General features: G+C 47.7%; 1 protein-coding gene and 1 long non-coding RNA gene across 2 annotated transcripts; both read right to left on the bottom strand.

Annotated features, from left to right (window-relative positions):
* Positions 1-833: 833 nt before the first annotated feature.
* On the bottom strand, positions 834-3,462 carry DUSP1 (dual specificity phosphatase 1). The gene is made up of 4 exons (XM_053991401.1): positions 3,004-3,462; positions 2,746-2,894; positions 2,405-2,624; positions 834-1,902 (listed from the first exon to the last, which is right to left on the bottom strand). The coding sequence occupies exons 1-4, from the start codon at positions 3,371-3,373 to the stop codon at positions 1,532-1,534; spliced, it is 1,110 nt and encodes a 369-aa protein (XP_053847376.1). The 5' UTR covers positions 3,374-3,462; the 3' UTR covers positions 834-1,531.
* A 335-nt stretch (positions 3,463-3,797) lies between these two features.
* LOC128815113 (uncharacterized) lies at positions 3,798-4,076 on the bottom strand. The gene is made up of 3 exons (XR_008439551.1): positions 4,027-4,076; positions 3,915-3,964; positions 3,798-3,818 (listed from the first exon to the last, which is right to left on the bottom strand). It is a non-coding gene; the product is annotated as an uncharacterized LOC128815113 (long non-coding RNA).
* Positions 4,077-20,587: the final 16,511 nt, after the last annotated feature.

Below are 20,587 nucleotides of genomic sequence, written 5' to 3'. Positions count from 1 at the left end.
CCCTGGGAAGGGGCTGTCACAGCAGGGATGCTGTCCTGCCCCACAGAGCCCATGAGAGGTGCGGTTCTGTCACAGGAACCCTTTGCTGCCCATCTCCCTGCTCCTGCCCCCAGAGCTGCTGCTGGAGCTCCCCTGGCTGGCTTTGGCTGTGTTACATCACCTCTCCTCATTGCCTCAACAGAAAAACCAGGTCCAAGTCACTCTAGTGATAATCTCCAGCAGGAAAGAATTTATTTGGGTCTGGGCAAGAAAAATCAGCGAGTTGCTGGTTACCTGATCCCTTGTCATGCCCCGATTTGTTTACAGAGATAGCCCAGCCAGCCAAACACTTCATTCCAGGCATCAGAAGCAGTTTGAGTTGCAAAAAGGATTTAAGGAGGTGGGCCAGAAAAGCACTTTGTGAGTTTGTGCCAAGCCTTAGAGATCTGTTACTAACAGGTTAATTTTTAGACTTAACCTTTCAAGCATTAGAAGTAAACAAGGAATAAGGAAGCTTATTCCTCCTTCTTAGGAGAAGCACTATTTTAAATTCACTGTAGCCCAGTGCCCAAGTCTCAGCTGGTTCTAACTGTTACAGCCACCAGGGCAGCCAAATCCACTCCCAGCTGAGAAGCCAGCCTTGGCTCCCTGCCACTGCACACAATTACATGGGGACAAAGAAAAGCTCAGGTTAAGAACCTGCAGTAGTTTCTAGTCAATTATGTTGTTTAAATCCATTTTTCTCAGTCAAGACCCGAGGCCAGAAGAGTTGAAAATTAAAGCTCCTCACCCTGGAGCTTCACATGAGTTTTGTAACTGTGAAATGCAGTATTTTAAAGAATATCTAATCCAGATGAATAGAAATATCATAATTTATTCCGTTTGTATAAAAAAAGTTATAATCATGTAACAAAACTATGTCTTCCTAAGAAGAAATATATTATTTCACATCATAAATAAATCAGCAAACATACAACCCTTGGCAACTCAAAAAAAAAAAAAAAAGCACTCGCCTGGTGCTTTCATGTCAGTGCTTGGGAAACAAGAAGAGCTGACAGATATACAAACACAGGATTATTGTACCAAAAAATACTGAGGTATTTGGTTTCTCTAGAACTGAAACTTTACGTTTGTGAAGGCAAAAAAAAAAAAAAAAAAAAAGAACAAAAAACCCCAACAACAATGCACTAATGTAAAAATAAATAAATAGGACTGTCATATAAAAGGGGACAGCATCAGTGTTGCTCAAAGTGTCCAGGAATGGGAATACTGGTGAGCATGCTACTAAACACAGAGCAGGCTTGGGACAGACAGAAGACAAGGAGGGACAGCTCAGGAAGAGCCAATGTCCTTTGATCTCTGTGCAGACATTTGCTTGAGAAGTCAGAAACACCTGGTTTCTCTGGCACTGGGTGAGCTCCTCTCCACTGACGACACCGGTCTGGGACACGCAAATGACTCCCCACAAAACACAAGTGACACTGTCCCTGTCGTTATTGCACATCTGAGACAGCAAGTCTGAGAGTCCTGGCCACGTTTTTCAGCTGCTTTTTCAGCAGCTCGGGGAAGTAGTGATGGGGCTCTGAAGGTAGTTTAAAGCACTGGACGTGGTGTGAACCGGGATGGAGACGGGGAAGTTGAAGACCGTGGTGGTCGATGCCCCTCTGTCCAACACTGACATCGCGGGGCTCCCGGCTTCTGCTGAGCAGTTGGGGGCCAGGACCTGCGACTCGAACTGAAGCAGCTGCCCCATGAAGCTGAAATTTGGGGAGATGATGCTTCTCCTCTGCTTGACAAACTCGAAGGCTTCGTCCAGTTTGACTCTGTTGGTCCTCATGAGATAAGCGAGGCAGATGGTGGCTGAGCGGGAAATGCCAGCCTGGCAGTGCACAAAGACCCTTCCTCCCTCGTTCTTCACAGAGTCTGAAAGAATCAAAGCACACAGTTAGCAAACAAGTCCCACTGCTTCCAGAGGTGGGAAAAAGCACAGACTGCTGTTTTACATTTCTTTAATCCATCCCTTCCTTAGCCTAATAGGTGCACCCGGAGCTTTTGAGACAAAGGGAGTCTTTGTCCCGAGGAAAGCAGCTATTTTCACTGTGGGCTCCAATTCCAATTATACTAATAGCTCCTCCAGGTCACTTTAGCAGTCTTGCAAGATTACGTTAATACTGATCCGCTTAAATTCACTCTTTCCTGCAAGACCAGTGCCTCTTGAACCAAGATTTCCAACCGCTTTACAAAGCTAAGATTATGCCTGTGAGTAGAATTAAACTAATGGAAACGGTCCCCGAATTTGCCTTCCCACTGGAATGCTATTCCCCAATCTCAGGCGGAGGATTTACTGGGGAAAAACCATGCCAAAAAAACCCCAGGGGACATTAACCCAGAAAAAAAGCGCGGATTGCAAAAAGAGCTCATTTACCGATGAAATCGATCGCCTCGTTGAACCAGGAGCTGATATCCGCCTTGTGGTTGTCCTCCACGGGGATACTTTTATACTGGTAGTGCCCCTCGAAGTGGTTGGGGCAGTTGGCCGAGACGTTGATCAGCGCCGTGATCCCCAAAGCGTCCAGCATGTCCTTGCGGGAGGCGTGATAGGCGCTTCCCAAGTACAGGAACGGCAGGATTTCCACGGGCCCGCCCTGCAACAGAGAGAGGAAGAGCCCCGGTCACGGCCGGCCGGCGCTCCGCGGCAGCGCCCGCTCCGCTCCCCGCTCGGCGCGGCGGCGGCTCCGCGCCCGCTCCGCTCCCCCCGGCGCTCACCTGGTCGTAGAGCGGCGTCCCGCAGGAGCTGCAGCCCGAGTCGGCGCTGCCGGGCGCGGGGCTGGCGCTCAGGGGCAGGCTGAGCCCGGCGGGGGCGGCCGGCTTGGTGCAGAGCTCGGAGCAGGCGGACGCGAAGGCTTCGTAACCTCCTGCGGGGGCAGAGCGGAGAGAGGGGCGCGGGGTGAGCGCCGCGCGGCCGGGGGGCGAGCGGGGCGGCCCGGCGCCCCCGTCCCCTCCGGCGCCCGCGGGGCCACTCACCCTTGAGGAAGCAGATGCGGGCACCGCGGGCCTCCCTGCAGAGGGTGCCGAGCGCCAGCAGCATGGTGCTGTCGCGCTTGGGCGCTTCCAGGTCGGCGCTGCGCTCGTCCAGCAGCACCACGGTGTGGAAGAGCCCCTGGCGCAGGCGGGCGCGGAGCTCCTCGTTGGGCACGACGTGCTCCAGAGCCAGGGCGCCCTTGGCGCGGCGCCGCACGATGGTGCTCAGGCGGACGTTGCAGGAGCCGCGGATGTGCGCGGCGTTGAAGGAGAAGAAGGAGCGGCAGTCGAGGACGAGGCACTGCGCGCCGCGCTCCTGCAGCAGCGCCCGCAGCGCCTCGCACTCCAGCGCGCACACCCGCAGGTTCACCATGGCTGGGCTGGCTGGATGGATGGCTGGATGGATGGTGGGAAGGGAGGGAGGGCAGAGTGCGCGGAGGTGCCGCTGTCCCCGAGTGTCCCGGTGTCCCGGCCGCTCCCGCGCTTATATCGGGGCCGCGCCGGCGGGACGGCGTTTTCTCAATGGGGCCGCGTCACGTGGGGGGGGGCGGGGCGGGCTGGGTGACGTCACCCTGGCCGCCCGCCAGCGCGGGCGCGCCCGGCCCCGCCGGTGTGACGTCATCGCCCGCGGGGCGGCCGGGAGCGCGCCGGTGTGTGAGTGTGAGTGTGAGTGTGAGTGTGAGTGTGAGTGTGAGAGAGAGTGAGAGAGAGTGAGAGACCCCCCCACTGCACACCTGCACACACCTGTACACGTGTGTGTGTGTGTGTGAGAGACCCCCACTGCACACCTGTGCACACCTGTACACACCTGCACACACCTGCACACGCCTGTGCACACCTGCACACACCTGTGCACACCTGTACACGTGTGTGTGTGTGTGTGTGAGAGACCCCCACTGCACACCTGTGCACACCTGCACACACCTGCACACACCTGCACACACCTGCACACACCTGTGCACACCTGTACACGTGTGTGTGTGTGTGTGTGTGTGTGAGAGACCCCCACTGCACACCTGCACACACCTGCACACACCTGCACACACCTGCACACACCTGAACACACCTGTACACACACAGACGTGTGCACGCACAGCTGTACTACACACACCCCGCCGATATAAATGCATATAAGTATAAAATATTTTATAAATATATATAAATATCAATATAATATAATTTGAATAAAAGTGTATATTTATATATAAATATATATTGTATTTCTGTGTTTCTCTATAAATATATAAATATTTATATCATATGAAAATATGTTTTATATGTAAATATATATAAATAGATAAATATAGAAGAACATATAAAATATATAAACGTCTAAAATAAGTAAATACACAAAAATATATAAATATATATGATACATAAATATATAATATATACATGTATATATACATATATACACATGTATATATATATCTACATACACATATACATGTGTATTTTTATATATACATTATGTATTAATGTATATATAATGTTATATATTAATTAATTAAGTATATAATATAATTATATTAATAATTATATAATCATTAATATAATGTTATTTATTAATCGGTGTGTGTATGTATATGTGCCTATGTCTTTGTGCATATATGTGCCTATATATTTATAAATATGTGTATATATATACCTGTATATGTATCTGTATGGGGATATATATTTAAATAATTTTGCATTTATAAATATATTTGTATATTTATATAATGTATAAATATAATTATCTATGTATAAATATATCTATATATTTTTATATTTAATATATAATTTTATATTGTATACATATATAAAGTATATATATATAAAAAGTAGATGTAAAGTATATATATATAAAAAGTATATATAAAGTATATATAAAGTATATATAAAGTATATATAAAGTATATATATCTCTATACATATAAAAGTATATATAAAGTATATATATGAGTATATATATATAAATATATATAGAGATATATATAGATATATAAGTATATATAAAGTGTATATGTGTATATATATAGATAAATAGATAAGTATATATAAAGTATATATGTATATATATATAAAAAAGGTATATATTTTATATATATTTATATAAAATATATATATATAAAGTATATATATGTATAAAGTATATATAAAAATATATATATATAAAGTATATATATGTATAAAGTATATATATATATATATATATAAAGTATATATATATATAAAAAGTATATATATATATATAAAGTATATATATATATATATGGTTGATGAAAAGCTCTGCCTAAGAAACCCCCGTGCCCTGGGCTGATCCCCCAGGCCTGGCAGCAGAGGAGGGGGGGATTCTGCCCCTCTCCCCGCTCAGGTGAGAGCGTGGCACAAGATGATCTTTAAGGTTCATTCCAACCCAAACCAAGCTGAGACTCTCTGAAAAATCCCATGTCCACACCCGCGCGCTGTGTCCGGTCCCTGGGGCCGCAGGGACGCGGTGTGGCGGGGTTTGATGGTTGTACTCGGTTATCTCGGGGGTGTTTTCCGAGCTGAACCATTCTGTGCCTCCGCACTCACCCCACCCAGCACGGCAGCGCTCGGGCTGCGTCCCCTGCCTGCTGTCCCCGTCCTCTGCCCCACGGCTCCATCCTTCCACCCCCCAGCACTGGCTGCTCCCTCCTTTCCCACAGAATTCAAGGCAAGGAGCAGCAGCGTGGGGATGTCGAGCTTTGGATGAGGGTGTGATTATTCTCCTAAAATATATGTATAAAGGAACGAGCATGCACATACATACATTTGTATCCCTGCATAGGCATATCTGCATGTACAAACCCACACACACATAAATATATATGTGTACACATATATTTGTGCATATATTTATAATGTAAACACATATTTGAGAGTTCCCATCATGTTTCATGGCTATAGAAAAAAAAAAACAAAAACGCAGCAGACCCATGCAAAGTTCATTTTTCCCCACTGAGAACTCCCCCAGGGGTCAGGGCTGCCCAGTAACCGGCAGGGCACTGGTGGGAGCTCTCTTTTTTTTTCCCTCCCTCTTTGGTGCACCAGCACTTCCCAAAAGTTTTCTTTTTTTTTCCCGTGGATGACTGACTTCCACCGAGCCACTCGGGTGTTTCTTACTCAGGGCTTCCAGTCAGCGCTGCTGCCACTTCCCCTGCTCTGCTCTGGGTGTCCCCTCTGGGTGTCCCCTCTGGGTGTCCCCAGCCCTCCCGGCCGCTCTCTGCCCATCACCCCGTCCCTTTCCCCAGCAATTCCTGTTCCCCCCGCACTGCCCCGCTGCTCCCAGCTGCTCCTTCCTCGCCCCATTCTGCAGTTCTGTGTTTTCACTTCCCCCCCCCTCCAGCTGCTCCTTTTTGGAGGAGACCTCTGCGCCCACCCACCCCTCACTGCAGGGCTCCTCTCCCCGTCCTGCCCCACCAGGCTCCCACTCCTCGCATTTTCTGTCTCCCCCAAGTCCCCCAGGCTGTGACCACCTCAGCCCAGCTGGGCTCTGTGTCTAACTGACATCTCCAGGGTTTTCCAGGTGCCCAAGGGGGTCCAGGAGGAGGGGGATGGACAAGGGCACGGGTGGGTGAGTGCCAGCTCTGGCTCACCCACAGGATTGTCTCTGCTCTGCTGAGCACTGGGTTTTTCTGCCAGAACTGCAGCCTCAAAATGAATCTGTTATTTCAACACGTTCCTTTAAAATAAACACAGGATTGCACTTTTCATTCCGTTTATTTATTGTTGTTCTTTTAGCGGTGGGCTGGAAGCAGATTGCGGGAGGAGCACTCACACACTCGGGTGCTGGGAAACGACTCCTCTCCATCACAGCAGCCTCGCTGGGCAGAGGGACCCCTCAGGACCCACCAGCTGGGCAGGTGACACATGTCCCACCACAGGGACCTCACCCCTGGTGGCAGCAGGCCCAGCTGCCCTCCTTGGATGTGCTCCCAGCCAGCACCTCAAAAGATGAGATATCACCGTGACACCGAGCTCTGGTGACCTTGCACATCATCTGTCCAACACCAGCCTGCCCAGATTGCTCTAAGGAGATGAGCAGCAGGAATTCTCCGTGATGGATTCCTTGCCAGCTTCTCACAGCACAAGCCAGCACCACAGATGGCCACGAGACAGGGCTGTGTTCATCATTTTTCCCGGAGGAAATGGACCTCAGACACGGAGCTTTCTGTGGGCCTGTACCCAGGAATTGTTTCACGTTTCTCCTTTGGAGTGTGATGTGGGAGCGATTTAAGGCATCTCCTGGCAGGGGCACGGGAGAGGCAAAGAGTCTGTCCAGCCACAGTGGAGAACCCCTGTGGGATTAGGACCTGGGGACATCCCTAGAATAATGAAATCACTGAATGGTTTGGGCTGGAAGAGAATAAAGAGCCTCTATTCCACCCCATGTCTGGCTCACAGGTATCCCTGTGCCACCTCCTTGTCCTAAACCCTTCTCAGTGTCCCACAAATCTAAAAAACAGAGATATTTTATCCCCGAGTCTGGCATCTTCAATTCTTCCCGAGTTTAAAGAAATTTCCAGGCCTGCCACCTGCCCAGCCAAGGGACTCTCAATGACACCCACTTCTCTCACCATGATGTTAACCAGCACCACACGAACGTTGAACACGAGCCAGGGGCCTGGGCCAGGTACCTTGGCTGCTCTGAGCCAGTGCAGGGATGACACCCCACGGAGGCCTTTGCACAAAGGGAATTTATCTCCACAACAATGATAATTGCTTTTCGATGCACTTATGTAACTGTGAGGCTTTGGAATCTGGTCTTGTTTATACCCGGTGTAAATCAGGAAGAAAAAAATTCATCACATGTGGCAGTGTGTACTTAATCACTCACAATCCTGGGCTGGCTATTTCCTTGCTTTATTTTTGTTTTCTTTTCTTAAATAAACCTGCCGAAAGAATGCAAGAAAGCAGAATACAAAACAGGCCCGAAGTGGCTTTTAGAAGCTCATACCGCCTTGAATGACTTGCTAAAGGGTTCATTTTCCTGCCCTAACAAAAGCCAGGAAACACAAAATTAACCCCTTCCTCCCAAACAATCCCTTTTGCGCTGGGGCCAGGACGCCTTTGTGAGGGTAAGAATAGAAACATGAGCATGGAGTGTGGGGGTGGGAGGTGACGCTTTTCTGCGAGCAGATGGGACCCACTCCCATTATCCCCGGGGCTTAAGCAGTTCCCTGTTCCTCTGCCAAAACATGTCCGAGGACATGAGGACATGTGAGCATTCAGGACTTCTTGGGAAAATGACTTCATGGATCATGGCGCAGCTGAGTGTGGGTTTTTTTTTGTCTCAGCAGGACCTGAGACCTGTCCTGGCTCCTCCAGGGACCAGGGGTCTCCCAGTGCAGCCCGGCTGATGTTTTTTTGGAGGTGACAGAGCTGCAGAGAGCTCCTGCTCTGCCTGACAGCGATGCCAGTTTGTCCCAGCTTGGTGACAAGCGAACCAACCCCTGGCCTGGAACGGGCCCATTGCACAAACCAGTTACCCAGTCCCACTGGTTATTCAGGCTTTTTAACCAGTCACCCATGGCCAAAATCAAATGGAAGCACTCCAGAATTACGGCACCCCTGGAACAGACCCCAGCCTGGATCTCGCTGCCTTTTCAGTGCAAGTTTTGCCTGAATAAAGGTACGAAGTATCAAGCCCCAACACTTGAGACACAGGACAAAAATGCATGTGGGAACATTTGGAAACCGTGCTGGATGCATTTCTTCAGCATGTGTAACATTTTCTCTGAATTCAGTTTCACAACCCAGCATTTCCTTTTGTAAATATTTGGACAGATTTTACAGAGGCACGGATTCATAAGAAACAGGAGGAAAAAGAAAGGAAAGATACATAGGGAGAGAGAGAAATAAAAAGAAGCGAGCGAGCAAGGAAGGAAAGATGGAGAGAAATAAAAAGAAAGAAAGGGAAACAAAAAAAGGTTTCAGAGATGAAAGGTCATGATAAAGAGAACACAAACAATATAGAATTACTGATGACTCACACTTCAATGAAAACATTCTTTTTTATGCATTTAAATCCCAAGATTTAACCCTTTGGCCAGGGTTTGGCTGAGCTCAGACTGCCTCAAATCCTTGTTCTCAGAGCTGACGAGAAGGGGGAACAGGGTGGCAGGAGGGTAAGTCCTAAGAGCATGAAAAGCAGCTCTGGGTTGAGGTCTCACTCCTGGAGAGCCTGGCTGGAAAACCTGGTACATTTATTTCTGTGGGCCACGAGTGGAAAGAGTTGGCGTCAGAGCTTGGATATTTCAACCGGGGACACATCTGGACCCTGGTGGACTTTGGGGAATATGGAAAACCCCTTTCTCCCAGCCCTGCCTGAGGAGATCTCAGCTCCCTGCTCTGCTGGCTGCTCCCAGGGGCTGGCACAGCCGGGGCCGGCAGCACTGGGTGCCAGTCCTGCACAGAGAGGAGCACAGGGGGCACTGCCTGGACTCTGGGCTCCTCACCACGAGCTGCCTGGAGCTCCCATCTCGTCCTGACGCTGCGGGCAGAGAGCTCCAAACGCTCCAAAACGTGAGGCTCCCGGAGCTGCAGCTGGGCTTTGCCACCAGCTGTGCCAGCTGCCAGCGCCGTGTGACCCTGGACCCGTGTGTTCGCCTGTCACAGCGCCCACCACATGCTTGTCACGGCCTGAAACGCAGGATTTGCAGCGTGGACAGTGCCCCATCCCAGTTCTGCAAGGCTCCACTCTGCTTGAGCAGCTCCTGCAAGGCAGAAGTTCTGCTTTCTCCTGCGTGACTCACCGAGCTGCCTCGGGCAAGTTGCTTAGTGCTGCGTTTTAACATGATTACAGGCATTACAGAGCCAGCCTGGGATACCTGGATTTGATATTCAAAATCCTTAAATACCTGCCTGCAAAGGAAAATCTCCGGGAATTAGTGGCACTGATACACTTCGCAGCTCTGGGATCAGCTTAGTAGGGCAAATGGTTTAGGCAATTTAATCTTACATTTAATTGCCTCTATTAATCTGCTGTGAATCATGCCTTGCACTAGGCATAAGGGTATTTATTCAATAAAATCGCTGTATTTGTAAAGTTCTCATACTTCAAGATGAAAGGCATTAGATACACAATAAAATACACTTATGGGAAATTATTCTTCCTATCGCTGGGACGGGTATTTTCTCAATAACATTTCTTGATGGCCGGTAGGGCAAGGCAAGGCTTCCGTGGGAGGAGGCTGAATTTGAATAGAAAACAAATGACGTAGCTCGCACCAAGGAGCAGGGAGAGGCGTGTTCTCCTCCCCAGAAACATGAGCCTCGGGTTTATTGCCTGTCAGGTGATGTCAGCGTTTTGTGGGCGCAGTGACTCTGTAAGAGCTTCAGATTCCCAGAACCATCCATTCTCATAAAGATTGAGATAAGAGCTGCTGAGGCACTGCCATTTGTTCTTCTGCTCTTATTTCCAGCGAGGTGAAGGCTCCATAAACGGACGTGGCACACGAGAGGCTGGTGTTGAGCCTGGGATTACTCTGCCCATGAGGACAGGACAGAACTGGAAGGGGCAGAGCTGGAGTTTGGCCTCTTTCCCCTGTCCTGGAGCCGCCACAAACCTGTTCTCCACTCGTTTGTAGCTTCCACCAGGGAAGGGTCTGTAGAGCCAGTGACCAGCTGCTGTGAGAAGGAATTTCATGTTCACACAACACACAAATAGTTTTAGGTGGATAAAGCCACCTTGAGATAATACAGGACTTTTAGGGCTGAAAGCTGCAGAGCTGATGGAAATGGCATTTCTGTCTCCTCCTGAAGTCCCGTGCTAAGTGCAGGAGTCAAGGGAAATCCTCCTGCTGTACTTCCACTGCTCATCTCTGCCACTTCTGCCACCCTCCAGGTCTAAATTTGTCCCACATCTAATGGTGTTCAAAGGGGACAGAAAGGGAGGATGTAACAGCAAAAGCAACTGGAAACTGTCGTAAATAAAGTGAGGTTTCTGTTATCAAAAAAACACAATTCCTGCATTCCTGGACCATGGAGTAACTCAGTGTGGGGACCCAAGAGTGACCCTTCACGAGAGCACATCAAAAAGTAAAGAAACTTGTCGGGAAGGCAAGGCCCAAAGAAATTCCAGTGGATATTACACTGCACATGCTCCAGCTGAGTCCCTTTGTTACTCTTGGTCCTTTTTCCTTGCTTTTTTTAGTCTGAGCTTCCAAGGTGTTTATAACCAATCGTGGTGTTTAAACCATAAGCGTTCAAAAATCTCCCCCCCTGTGTCGGTAAATCCAGAGCTGCTTATTCATTCTGTGCCCTGCAGTTTGTGACAATGTTTGCAAAATGACACGGTTCCCTCATGTGATGGAGGGAGGTGGTGAGTGTGTAATAGCGGTCAGTGAAAACACAGCATTACTCATAGGGGAGAAGAACACTTGGCTCTTTGGGACATGAAAACCTCTAGGCTGTGGAAAAAGCCAAGCTTTGGCCCACAGTGTTGTTTCCAGGAGCACACAAGGGGCAGGGTGAGTCACCTCTCTGCCACTCGAGGGGGACAGGGTGTGAGATGCAGGAGGGATGGATCTGATGATCCATTTCTTTGTCCCTGAAATGCCTTGTCATGACCACTCCTGACCCTCCCACGTTGCTCATGGGCCACTTGGTAAAACGCAGGGCTGAGCTGATGTCACGGCCTTGCTGTGAAACCTCCAGGTGAGGCCAGGTTCGTGCTGTCCTCTGAAGTGTTGGACAGAATGTTTCTTGGTGGGGATGGATGAGGAGTGAGGTCACACAGCAGCATTGCCTCAAACGAATTTGCCCAAACATGGGACGTTTCTCCTGAGGGGTGGCCACATGTGTGGACAGATGCCCCGTGGCTCTTGGAGCCTGTCTCCAGCTGTGATTTCACCTTGGCCGCCGCTCAAAATCCAGAGCTCTGTTTAGAGAGAGGCCCAGCCCAAGGGATGCTCTCACGAACACACTTCTGAGAGAGGGCTTCTTACAGCTGCTGTGCTGTAAAGAACTCCATTGCCATTAAAATCCCGGAAAAGACACCCCTAAAAGCATGAGGGGAGCCCTAAAATGGAAATGGTTGAAAACTGGGGGAGACTTTCCTTTGAGTGAGGCATCTCCTGGAGGGCACGAGCAACCAGAGAGTCCCACGATGATCCCAGCCTCACCTGGATCATCCCAGCCTCACCTGGATGGTCCCACCATCACCTGGATGGTCCTAAACTTGCCGGGATCATCCCAGCATCACCTGGATGGTCCCACCATCACCTGGATGGTCCTAAACTCGCCTGGATCATCCCAGCATCACCTGGATGGTCCCAGCCTCACCTGGAGGGGGACCCTGGTTCTGGTGAGGCTGGCAGTGAGAGAGGGAAGGCAAGAGATGCTCTCTGAGTTTAAAACTGATCTCACCACTGAGAAGCACAGTGTCTCATGGAAATTGAGGACAAGAGTCCAAGTGTTTTCCCACAGCCTGACACAGTTATTTCCTTACGTTTTTATGTATCTCACAGCCATCTCTGAGAATGCTCTCGTGTAATCAGGTCAATCAATAATTAACACTGCCATCCCCCAATTAATGGGTTGAGCCTGTCACAACTATAGCCAGGCTGGAGAAGAAACAAATTTGAATTGAATAACTGAATAAAATAAGGGAATTCTGTCCAATATGCCAAAGGAAAAAAAAAAAAAAAGTTATACTGAATATGTTCGAGCACATTTATTCCAACACAGCCCCTGACTTGAACACACAGGATTTCAAAAATGTGTGAAATTTGTGCCAGGGGCTGAACTTCTCAATTTGGCCTCTGATCAATTTAATAATTCAAGGCATTTTTTTCCTCTTTTATTCCTGTCTGTCCAGTTCAGATTTAGCTCACCTGCCATGCTCACCAGTGGGATGTGCCTCATCGATCAGCAATCACTTTTGTTTCTTCTTTGCTTTATTTTTCTTGAAAAAGAGGAACAAGAAGTGAAAATAGCTGAATGAGTGGGGCACATTCTCAAATGGTAAATACAAGAGGAGCATGAATCATCCCCTTATAGAAATGACGAGAAAAGATGAAAAAGGTAACGGTTTGGGAGAAGCAAGTTATGTTCTACATGGCTGATTCAGCTCTCTGGAGTGAAAATGAATCATCAGAATATTTAAATCATATTACCAGTATTAACACACACAAAACCCCCAAGCTCAGGAAACCTTTGTTATGAAACAAATTTGATAACAGGCAACAGAAGAACAAAGGAGCGCTGGCTAAAACCCCGCGCTCAGTTCTGCTGCGTGTCCCAGCCCACAGAGCCTCGGAAAATCGGAGTTTGCAGCAATTGCCATCACAATGCCCCACTTAAAGCAGAGCCCTGAGGAGCCTCACAGCCCCAAACCCTTCAGAAAAAAACCAGACAGACTGTCCTGTACCTTCCAGAGCTTTTACACTGGGGCAGTGACACGAAGTTTTTCAAATGAAGGAATTACCCAGTGGAGAGTGCATTCTGCGGGGTAATTACTGCTCAGGAAGGATTCATTGCACCAGGAGTGGATGGTTCAGACAGCAGCTCCCAGACCCGAGCAGGAGGTTTGACACCTGAGCTTTTCTTATCTAACTGAACCCCAGCCCAAGTTACAGCCTTAATGAAGCTGTAACACATCAGATTTCAGGCAGGCTCCAGGTGGAGATAACAGAAAGGTCAAAGGATGGTTTTAAATCCCTTTATTTTCCTCCCACCGGTCTGGCTCAGCTTAGCTTGGCTGGGACAAAAAGTGACCCGTGTGTGTGGGGATGTTTTCTTTGCATAGGAAACAGGCAGTACCAGGATATGTCACAGCAGAGGCAGCAAAGCAAACCACAGGACTCCTTTACATAATGATTTGCAACGGTTTTCTAGCGAGATACCTTGTTCAGAAAAAAAGTACATTTGTGTATTCCGTAAACGTTTGTCACATTTGAATTTCTCAATACAAAAGGAACGTGTCTGTTCAATAGCTGGAATCCTCAGAGGGATCAAGATGAGGTAGAAATCCATCTCCAACTGATTTCTCGTTTGTTTTTTAGTCTAAATCCTGTAGCTTCTTTCTCAAATCTCCAATTTTATCTTTCAACCCTGGCACTAAGGAACAAAAGCTTTCATTCTCTGCCGGCGAGCAAGAACCCTAACGAAGATTAGGCAAAAAAATCCTGAGCAGCTATTTTTAACAAAAAAAAAAACTTTTTACTGAAGGAATGTATATTCCTGAAGCAAACATGGACAGGAAAGGCAGAAAGGGAGATGACAGGCAGGGAGACAAACTCTGCTCCACAGAGGAGCCTCTGAAACATCTGGAATGTTGCAGTGAAAGGTTATTTACCAGCAACGTCAGCCAGGCCCAGTGCAGATGGTTCTCATTAGTCTGAGATCAAGAGACCAGCAAGGCTAAAAATATGTGTTTGCTTTTTTAGAAACTGGACTTGGTTTTCTGTGCTTCAAAAATAATAATCAGCCTTACGCAACTCCTGTAACTTAGAAGTATTTTCTTGGAATATTGTTTGGCACGCTGGTTGGGATGCAGACTCTGCCATTGCTATTACTCACACAGCCCTTCCCCCTGAGGGTTTGGTGATGTATCTTTTACTTAGAAACAGGAGGATGGCACATTACGCTGAAAAACGATGACTTTTGTTTTTAAAGTGACAAAATAGCTGAATTTCTGCTCTGGGCCAGGCTCTTGCCTGGAGTAAATGTGTGCAGCTTCCCTGGAATCCAGTGGAATATTGGATGGAGTCACTGTGGGGGCCAGAGAGCCACTGGCAACAGCACATTCCATGCCAAGCACTGCACCTGGAGCAGGTCGGGAGTGCTTGTGGTTTTCTTGGGAATCTGTTTGGAAACAGTTGATTAAAATTGATGGGAAAATTTAGAGTTGCATCAGGCAGGAGCCTGGCTCAGTGAGAAGGAGAGCAGGCAACTGCAATTCCAAGGGGAGATGAGAGGTTCTGATTTCTGCTGGGTAATGAGGCCACCTCCCCAGAAATCCACCTGCCCTGCAGGCACTGGGGACTTCAGTAAGAGAAGCAGCTCTTGAATTACCCATCACAACACTTTTTGTCCTGGAAGCTCTGACTGTCAGCCAGCAAAGCACGGGGAGAAGGAAATGTCAGAGGTTCTCAATGGGCTTTTGCAGCTTCCATTCAGATTTTGAAACCATGGGAAAAGAAGGGAAAGGAAAAGAAGGGAAGGGGAAATGTGAATGAACAATTCTTAATTAAAAGATTTGAGCTCTCAGTGAAAATACCAAAGAAAATTGTTCACATCTTTCTGATACAGCCAAATTGAAAAAACAGGTTGTGGAAGAATGCGTTTGATGAAATGGCTCCCACTGCCATGGGTTGTCCAGCTGTGACCAATCCAGAGCAGAAGAAAGGCAGAGGGCCTACTGGAACCTGTTACTAAATCCAGTATTTTAGCTTGGGAAATGGAATTTGGGATGACACAGACTTAAATTTTAAGCCTGGGTACAGCAAGGTAGTGTGACCACCAGCAGAAAGCTGATCAGATGATGGATGAGTGCACTCTGTCACTTAGCTTTGAATCACTTCCTTTTTTTCGTTTGTTTTCTTGCGGTCAGCACTGCCAGAAAAAATAATATTGTGAAGGGGAAAAGTGTGATCACTGCTTCTCTCATGGGATTTCAGTTCGTGAAGGATGATTTCTCAGAGAGGCTGGCAGCAGTGGGAGATGCTGTGAGGTTTGTCCTCCTGGACAGGAGAGGTACAAAAATGACTTTGTGGGCTTTTAGTAGAGTTTTTGGGGTTTGGGCTTTTTTCTGAGCAGGGCAGTAGAAAAAGCACCCCTGGTGTCTTTCTGTCAGTGAAGAACAGTTCAAGCAGGCTGCAAGGAGAGCAGGGAACTCTCTTGTCTCCTTTGGAAAGCAGGGACAAAAAGCAATGGATAGAAACGGATACACCTGAACACGAGGAAGGAGTTTTCCTGTGCAGTGCCCAGCCCTGAACAGAGAGCAGAGAGGGGATGGAGTCTCCCTCACTGTGGATCTTCCAGAAGTTTCTGGATGCAGTCCTGTGCCCTGTGCCCTGGGATGGCCCTGCTGGAGCAGGGAGGTGGCACCAGGGATCCTCTGTGGTCCCTTCCAAGCTGGGATTTCTGTGGAATACCAGAGGCAGCCCCAGCAGGCAGAGCAGGGGGAACGTGCCCCTGCCCGGGCTGGATCTCCTGCGAGAGGGAGCACTGGGGGTGTAGGGATGTGTAGGGATGACTTCTGTCACCTCCCAGCAGCATCAAACTCACCTCAGGACAAGAACAGAAGCAGATGCAAAGCAGGTGAGAGTCAGAGCTAGCAGGAGCGTGATCAGAATGAGTAAACAATCCCTGAAGTATTCAGTGACAAATTCCGCTCTCATACACAGAACTACTTTTTTTTTTTTTACTATTATTTTTTGAGCCCAGCACTGAGCATTTCTTGAAATAACATCAGCCCCCCTGTCCAGGGCTGTGCTCTGCTCAGCAGGGCTGTCAGCTTGGCAAGTGGGCGACCTTCTGTGTAATGTATAATTCAAGTATCCAATACACAAATGATTGCAGCAGAGGCAGAGAACATGCAAATGATGTCCCATATCCTGCTGTTAGTCATCCTCGGGGGGGAACTCACCCCTCCAGAGCCAGGATCCCAGAACACACTGTATGTTTGTTAATCCTCACTTTTTAAAGTGTTTCGACAGCAGCAGCAACCTCCCAGCCCTCCTCTTGAAAATGACTGTAACCTAAAACTCCTGGAGTAAAAGACTAGGTCCTTTCCCCAAAAATAGCAAATGAATTATCCATATTTAGTTTTACTGCTGCAGTTAGAGGTATTAATTTAAAAAATGGTAGCAAATTACACAGAATCTTTCATCAGAGGGGATCAAAGCACTTTGCATATTAATTACATTTCAGAATAAGTCTCTGAGCTAAGCTTTATTACAGGAGATAGTGAGTTCTAGGGATTCATCTGGGTGAGAGGAAATCAGGACACCTGGGATTTACTGTCTGTGACGCGCTGCCTAACCTTCCTTCAGATCCTCTGTGCCTCAGTTTCTCTGTCTGCAGAGGAAGAATGGTTATATTTAACTTTGTTTTCAAAGGCTGAGGAAGAAAATCCTCTGGCATCAGTGATGTCTGAGAGTTTACGTGGCAATTACAGCACCAGAGCAGTCCATGCAGGAGGAAGGGAGGTGGAGTGACAGATGTACCCAGTGGAGTCCTAAAGCTGCTCTGTCTGCCAGGAAATTTCCCACTGGGGCTTCCTTGGAGGTGCCAGGATCACTCCTTGCCCCTTCCTCTGTCAAATATCCTGAAGGCACCACAGGGACCACCCGAGCAGCCCTCACACTCCCAGCCCTGAGCATCTCCTGGCCTTGGGAAGCTGCCACTTTCACTGTGACCTTCTAGGAGATAACCTTCTGTTTCTATCTGACAGCTCAGTGCACTCTAAAGATGAGATCATCCAGGTTTTAGGGGCTATCAACAGGAAATGGGTAGCAAAGCTCCTCCAAAATTTCTAATTTCAGTTGAGAGGGATCTACAGGCTTCATGCTTGTTGCTCTGCTTGTGCTCTGTGTGTTTGAGAAACCTTTCTAGAAGAGACCAGAGGGACAAATCCTGCTCATTTCTTAGAGTATCTGGGACAAAATAATTCATGAGAATGAATCTAGAGTCACGTTCGAGCAATAATGACACGAAAAATCATCTCATTTTACAACACTGATAATCAGCAGCTTGCCAAAAAAAGAATCAAGAGCAAATACCTTGAACAAAGGTTGTTTTCCTTTATACACAGTTTAAATAGACCATGTGGAATGGCAGATGTGACTAAACCTGAGAGCTGCATGTCACGAGACCAAAGATAAAATGATGAGAATCAGCAACAATAAAGCAGCCCAAGAGTGAGAGGATGGGCCAGGCAGCATTTGGTTCCTCGTTATCAAACATGTCAAGAATAACCAAAACAAACATTTAGAAGAATAACCAAACATAACATTTAACAAACCCAACCTTGGGTGAGTACAGGATTAGATAGGAGAGTGCAGAAGGTTATTGTGATCCCAAATCATGGCAAATACCAACTTCCCTTTGGACTTTAGCAGGAAGGATGTTTTTGAGAGTTGCCTCTGTGCCCTGAGAGGTGCTGGACTCTGTTTGCTCTCACACAAAGTCCACGGGTTGGGGGGAGACCTGCCCTGCTACTGCCAAAGCCAGGTTATCTTGCTTAATCATTTACTGGAATTCAATTTGGTGCTGCCTGCAGTGGCAAAGGAAGGGATCCTGTGGACAAGCCAGGGCACTGGGATGGGGTTTGTTCCCTTAGAAAGGAACTGGGATGGTTTTTTTTTCTCTTAGAAAGGAACTAGGATGGGGTTTGTTCCCTTAGAAAGGCACTGGGATGGGTTTGTTCTTTTCAAAAGGCACTGGGATGAGTTCATTCTCTTAAAAAGGCACTGGGATGGGGTTTGTTCGCTTTGAAAGGAAGTAGGATGGGGTTTGTGCTCTTAGAAAGGCACTGGGATGGGTTTGTTCCGTGGGAAAGGCACTGGGATGGGGTTTGTTCCCTTTCAAAGGAACTGGGATGGGGTTTGTTCCCTTAGAAAGGCACTGGGATGGGTTTGTTCCCTTAGAAAGGTACTGGGATGGGTTTGTTCTCTTAGAAAGGCACTGGGATGGGTTTGTTCCCTTAGAAAGGTACTGGGATGGGGTTTGTTCCCTTAGAAAGGAACTAGGATGGGGTTTGTTCCCTTGGAAAGGCACTGAGATGGGTTTGTGCTCTTAGAAAGGAAGTAGGATGGGGTTTGTTCCCTTAGAAAGGCACTGGGATGGGTTTTTTCCCTGGGAAAGGCACTGGGATGGGTTTGTTCCCTCAGAAAGCAGAATGGCCTGTACAGCACCTGGGAGGAAGGGGAGCACAGCGGGTCCCATTTTCCTGGGAAGAACAGAGCCAGTGGAAGCTGAGGGACTGGAAGGAGAATGTTCTGGGGTGAGCCCAGACTTTTGCAACCAGTGCAGTGTTCCCCACGGGGCTGCCCTTCCTCTTTTCTACGTGGCACTGCCAGCAACAGGAAAGACACAAACGTCACCGTGGATGTGCTCCCATCCCGCTCAGCACTTGGCACGGAGCCCCCTCCCCAGTGCTGCATGGCTGGGGCAGGTGATTTCTGCAACTTCATGAAGAAGCCCTTGGCAAAGTGCTCTGGCAGAGCTCCAGTCCCCACTGGAAGCAAACAGATCCACTCACTGACCCCCATCTCTTCCCTGTGCCCCCCTTGGCTCATCCCCATGCAAACAAAGCACAGCAGGAGCAGAAAAGGAGAAACCTGGAGGCTCCTGGGCTGCCACTGCCACCAGTGTCAGCACTTGACAGAGCTGTTCTGAGATTTGGCTTGCTAATGTCCGAGGAGTTGAGATGAGAACGATTATGGAAATGAGAGACAGAAGTCTGGGACAAATGCTGCTGGATAGCTTCTTATGGGGCATGTTCTCATCTGCAGTCCTTTGTAATTGCAAAAAATGGTGCCTTGCAGATACCTTGAAGGGACTGGAGACAGACAGATGCATCTCCTCATCAGGAAGTCTGTCCTGATAGGCAGCCAAGATCCGAGGGGAGTGTGCATTATTTGCCATTATCATCATCATCACCATCCCTAACCTCATTTCCCTGGAGATTTGACTCCAGTGGAAATGCATGAAGGGCTGTCCTGGGGTTTAGGCTGTGTTTGTCAGCCATGCTGCCACACAAGTGCTTCCCATGGAGTTTGTGCCTAAGGGATGGGTCACACACTGCCCAAAGCCCCCTGAACGCTGCTGGTTTTTACTGCAAGCTGCACTTGAAAGCCATAAGAGAGCAAAAAACTGGGAGTGCTGTGAAACACCTGCAGAGGCTGCCTGGCTCCCCTCAGACACCAGCTCCAGTGGAGGAAAGCAGGACAGCAGAAAACCAGTAGCAACGAGCAGAAGTTGTGTTTGTGCCAAAACAGAATGATGAACCCTTTTTGCATATTGCATGTGCAGGAACATGATGTCAACAGCTCCGTGCTGCAACAGGAAACAGAAGATAAGACTTGGTGAAGCTTCAGCTCTTCTGAGAACTGACCTGCCACTGTTTTCATTTATGTTGTGCTTTACAAAGCCGAGGTTACCAACACAAATAATCTTTTTTGGCAACTTCAGCCTTACTTTTATTTTCCAAATACATTTTAGGTGATAAATTTAAGTGATAAATTTTAGGTGATTGCCAGTACGTCTTTTATTTCTAAATACTTGCCTGATTTTGAGAAAGATATGTGTGTACAAATGCTGCTCCATCTGTAGTTTGGGCTGTACAGCCACAGCGTGGAACTTCTTGACTGGATGACAAAGAGGAATAAAAAAGAAAAGGAAAAATGATGTGCTAGTCATAATTACTAGGCATTCCAGAATATATTTCTGGAGAAGTTATTTGTCCTAAAGATTCATAGGCCTGCTTTATAATTGCCAGATGACTATGCAAACATTAGCAGTGACATGACAACAAATGACATCCCCCCACGTATGGAAATGAAGTGAAATCTAAATTTACACACCACTCATTTTCATTATTCATCTAAGCCTAATCACAAGCACTGGGAAA

The sequence above is a fragment of the Vidua macroura genome, chromosome 15 (assembly GCF_024509145.1).
Source record: "Vidua macroura isolate BioBank_ID:100142 chromosome 15, ASM2450914v1, whole genome shotgun sequence".
NCBI lineage: Eukaryota > Metazoa > Chordata > Aves > Passeriformes > Viduidae > Vidua > Vidua macroura.
Note: the sequence above shows the minus strand (reverse complement) of the source record. Positions and strands in the feature narration are given on the sequence as shown.

Excerpts from the sequence above, each read along its gene's own strand:
- DUSP1 (XM_053991401.1), bottom strand. The coding sequence starts at position 3,373 with ATGGTGAACCTGCGGGTGTGCGCGCTGGAGTGCGAGGCGCTGCGGGCG. Across the intron at positions 2,625-2,745 it reads GGACGCCGCTCTACGACCAG|GGCGGGCCCGTGGAAATCCT; the intron begins GTGAGCGCCGGG and ends TCTCTGTTGCAG. Across the intron at positions 1,903-2,404 it reads CGAGGCGATCGATTTCATCG|ACTCTGTGAAGAACGAGGGA; the intron begins GTAAATGAGCTC and ends TGATTCTTTCAG.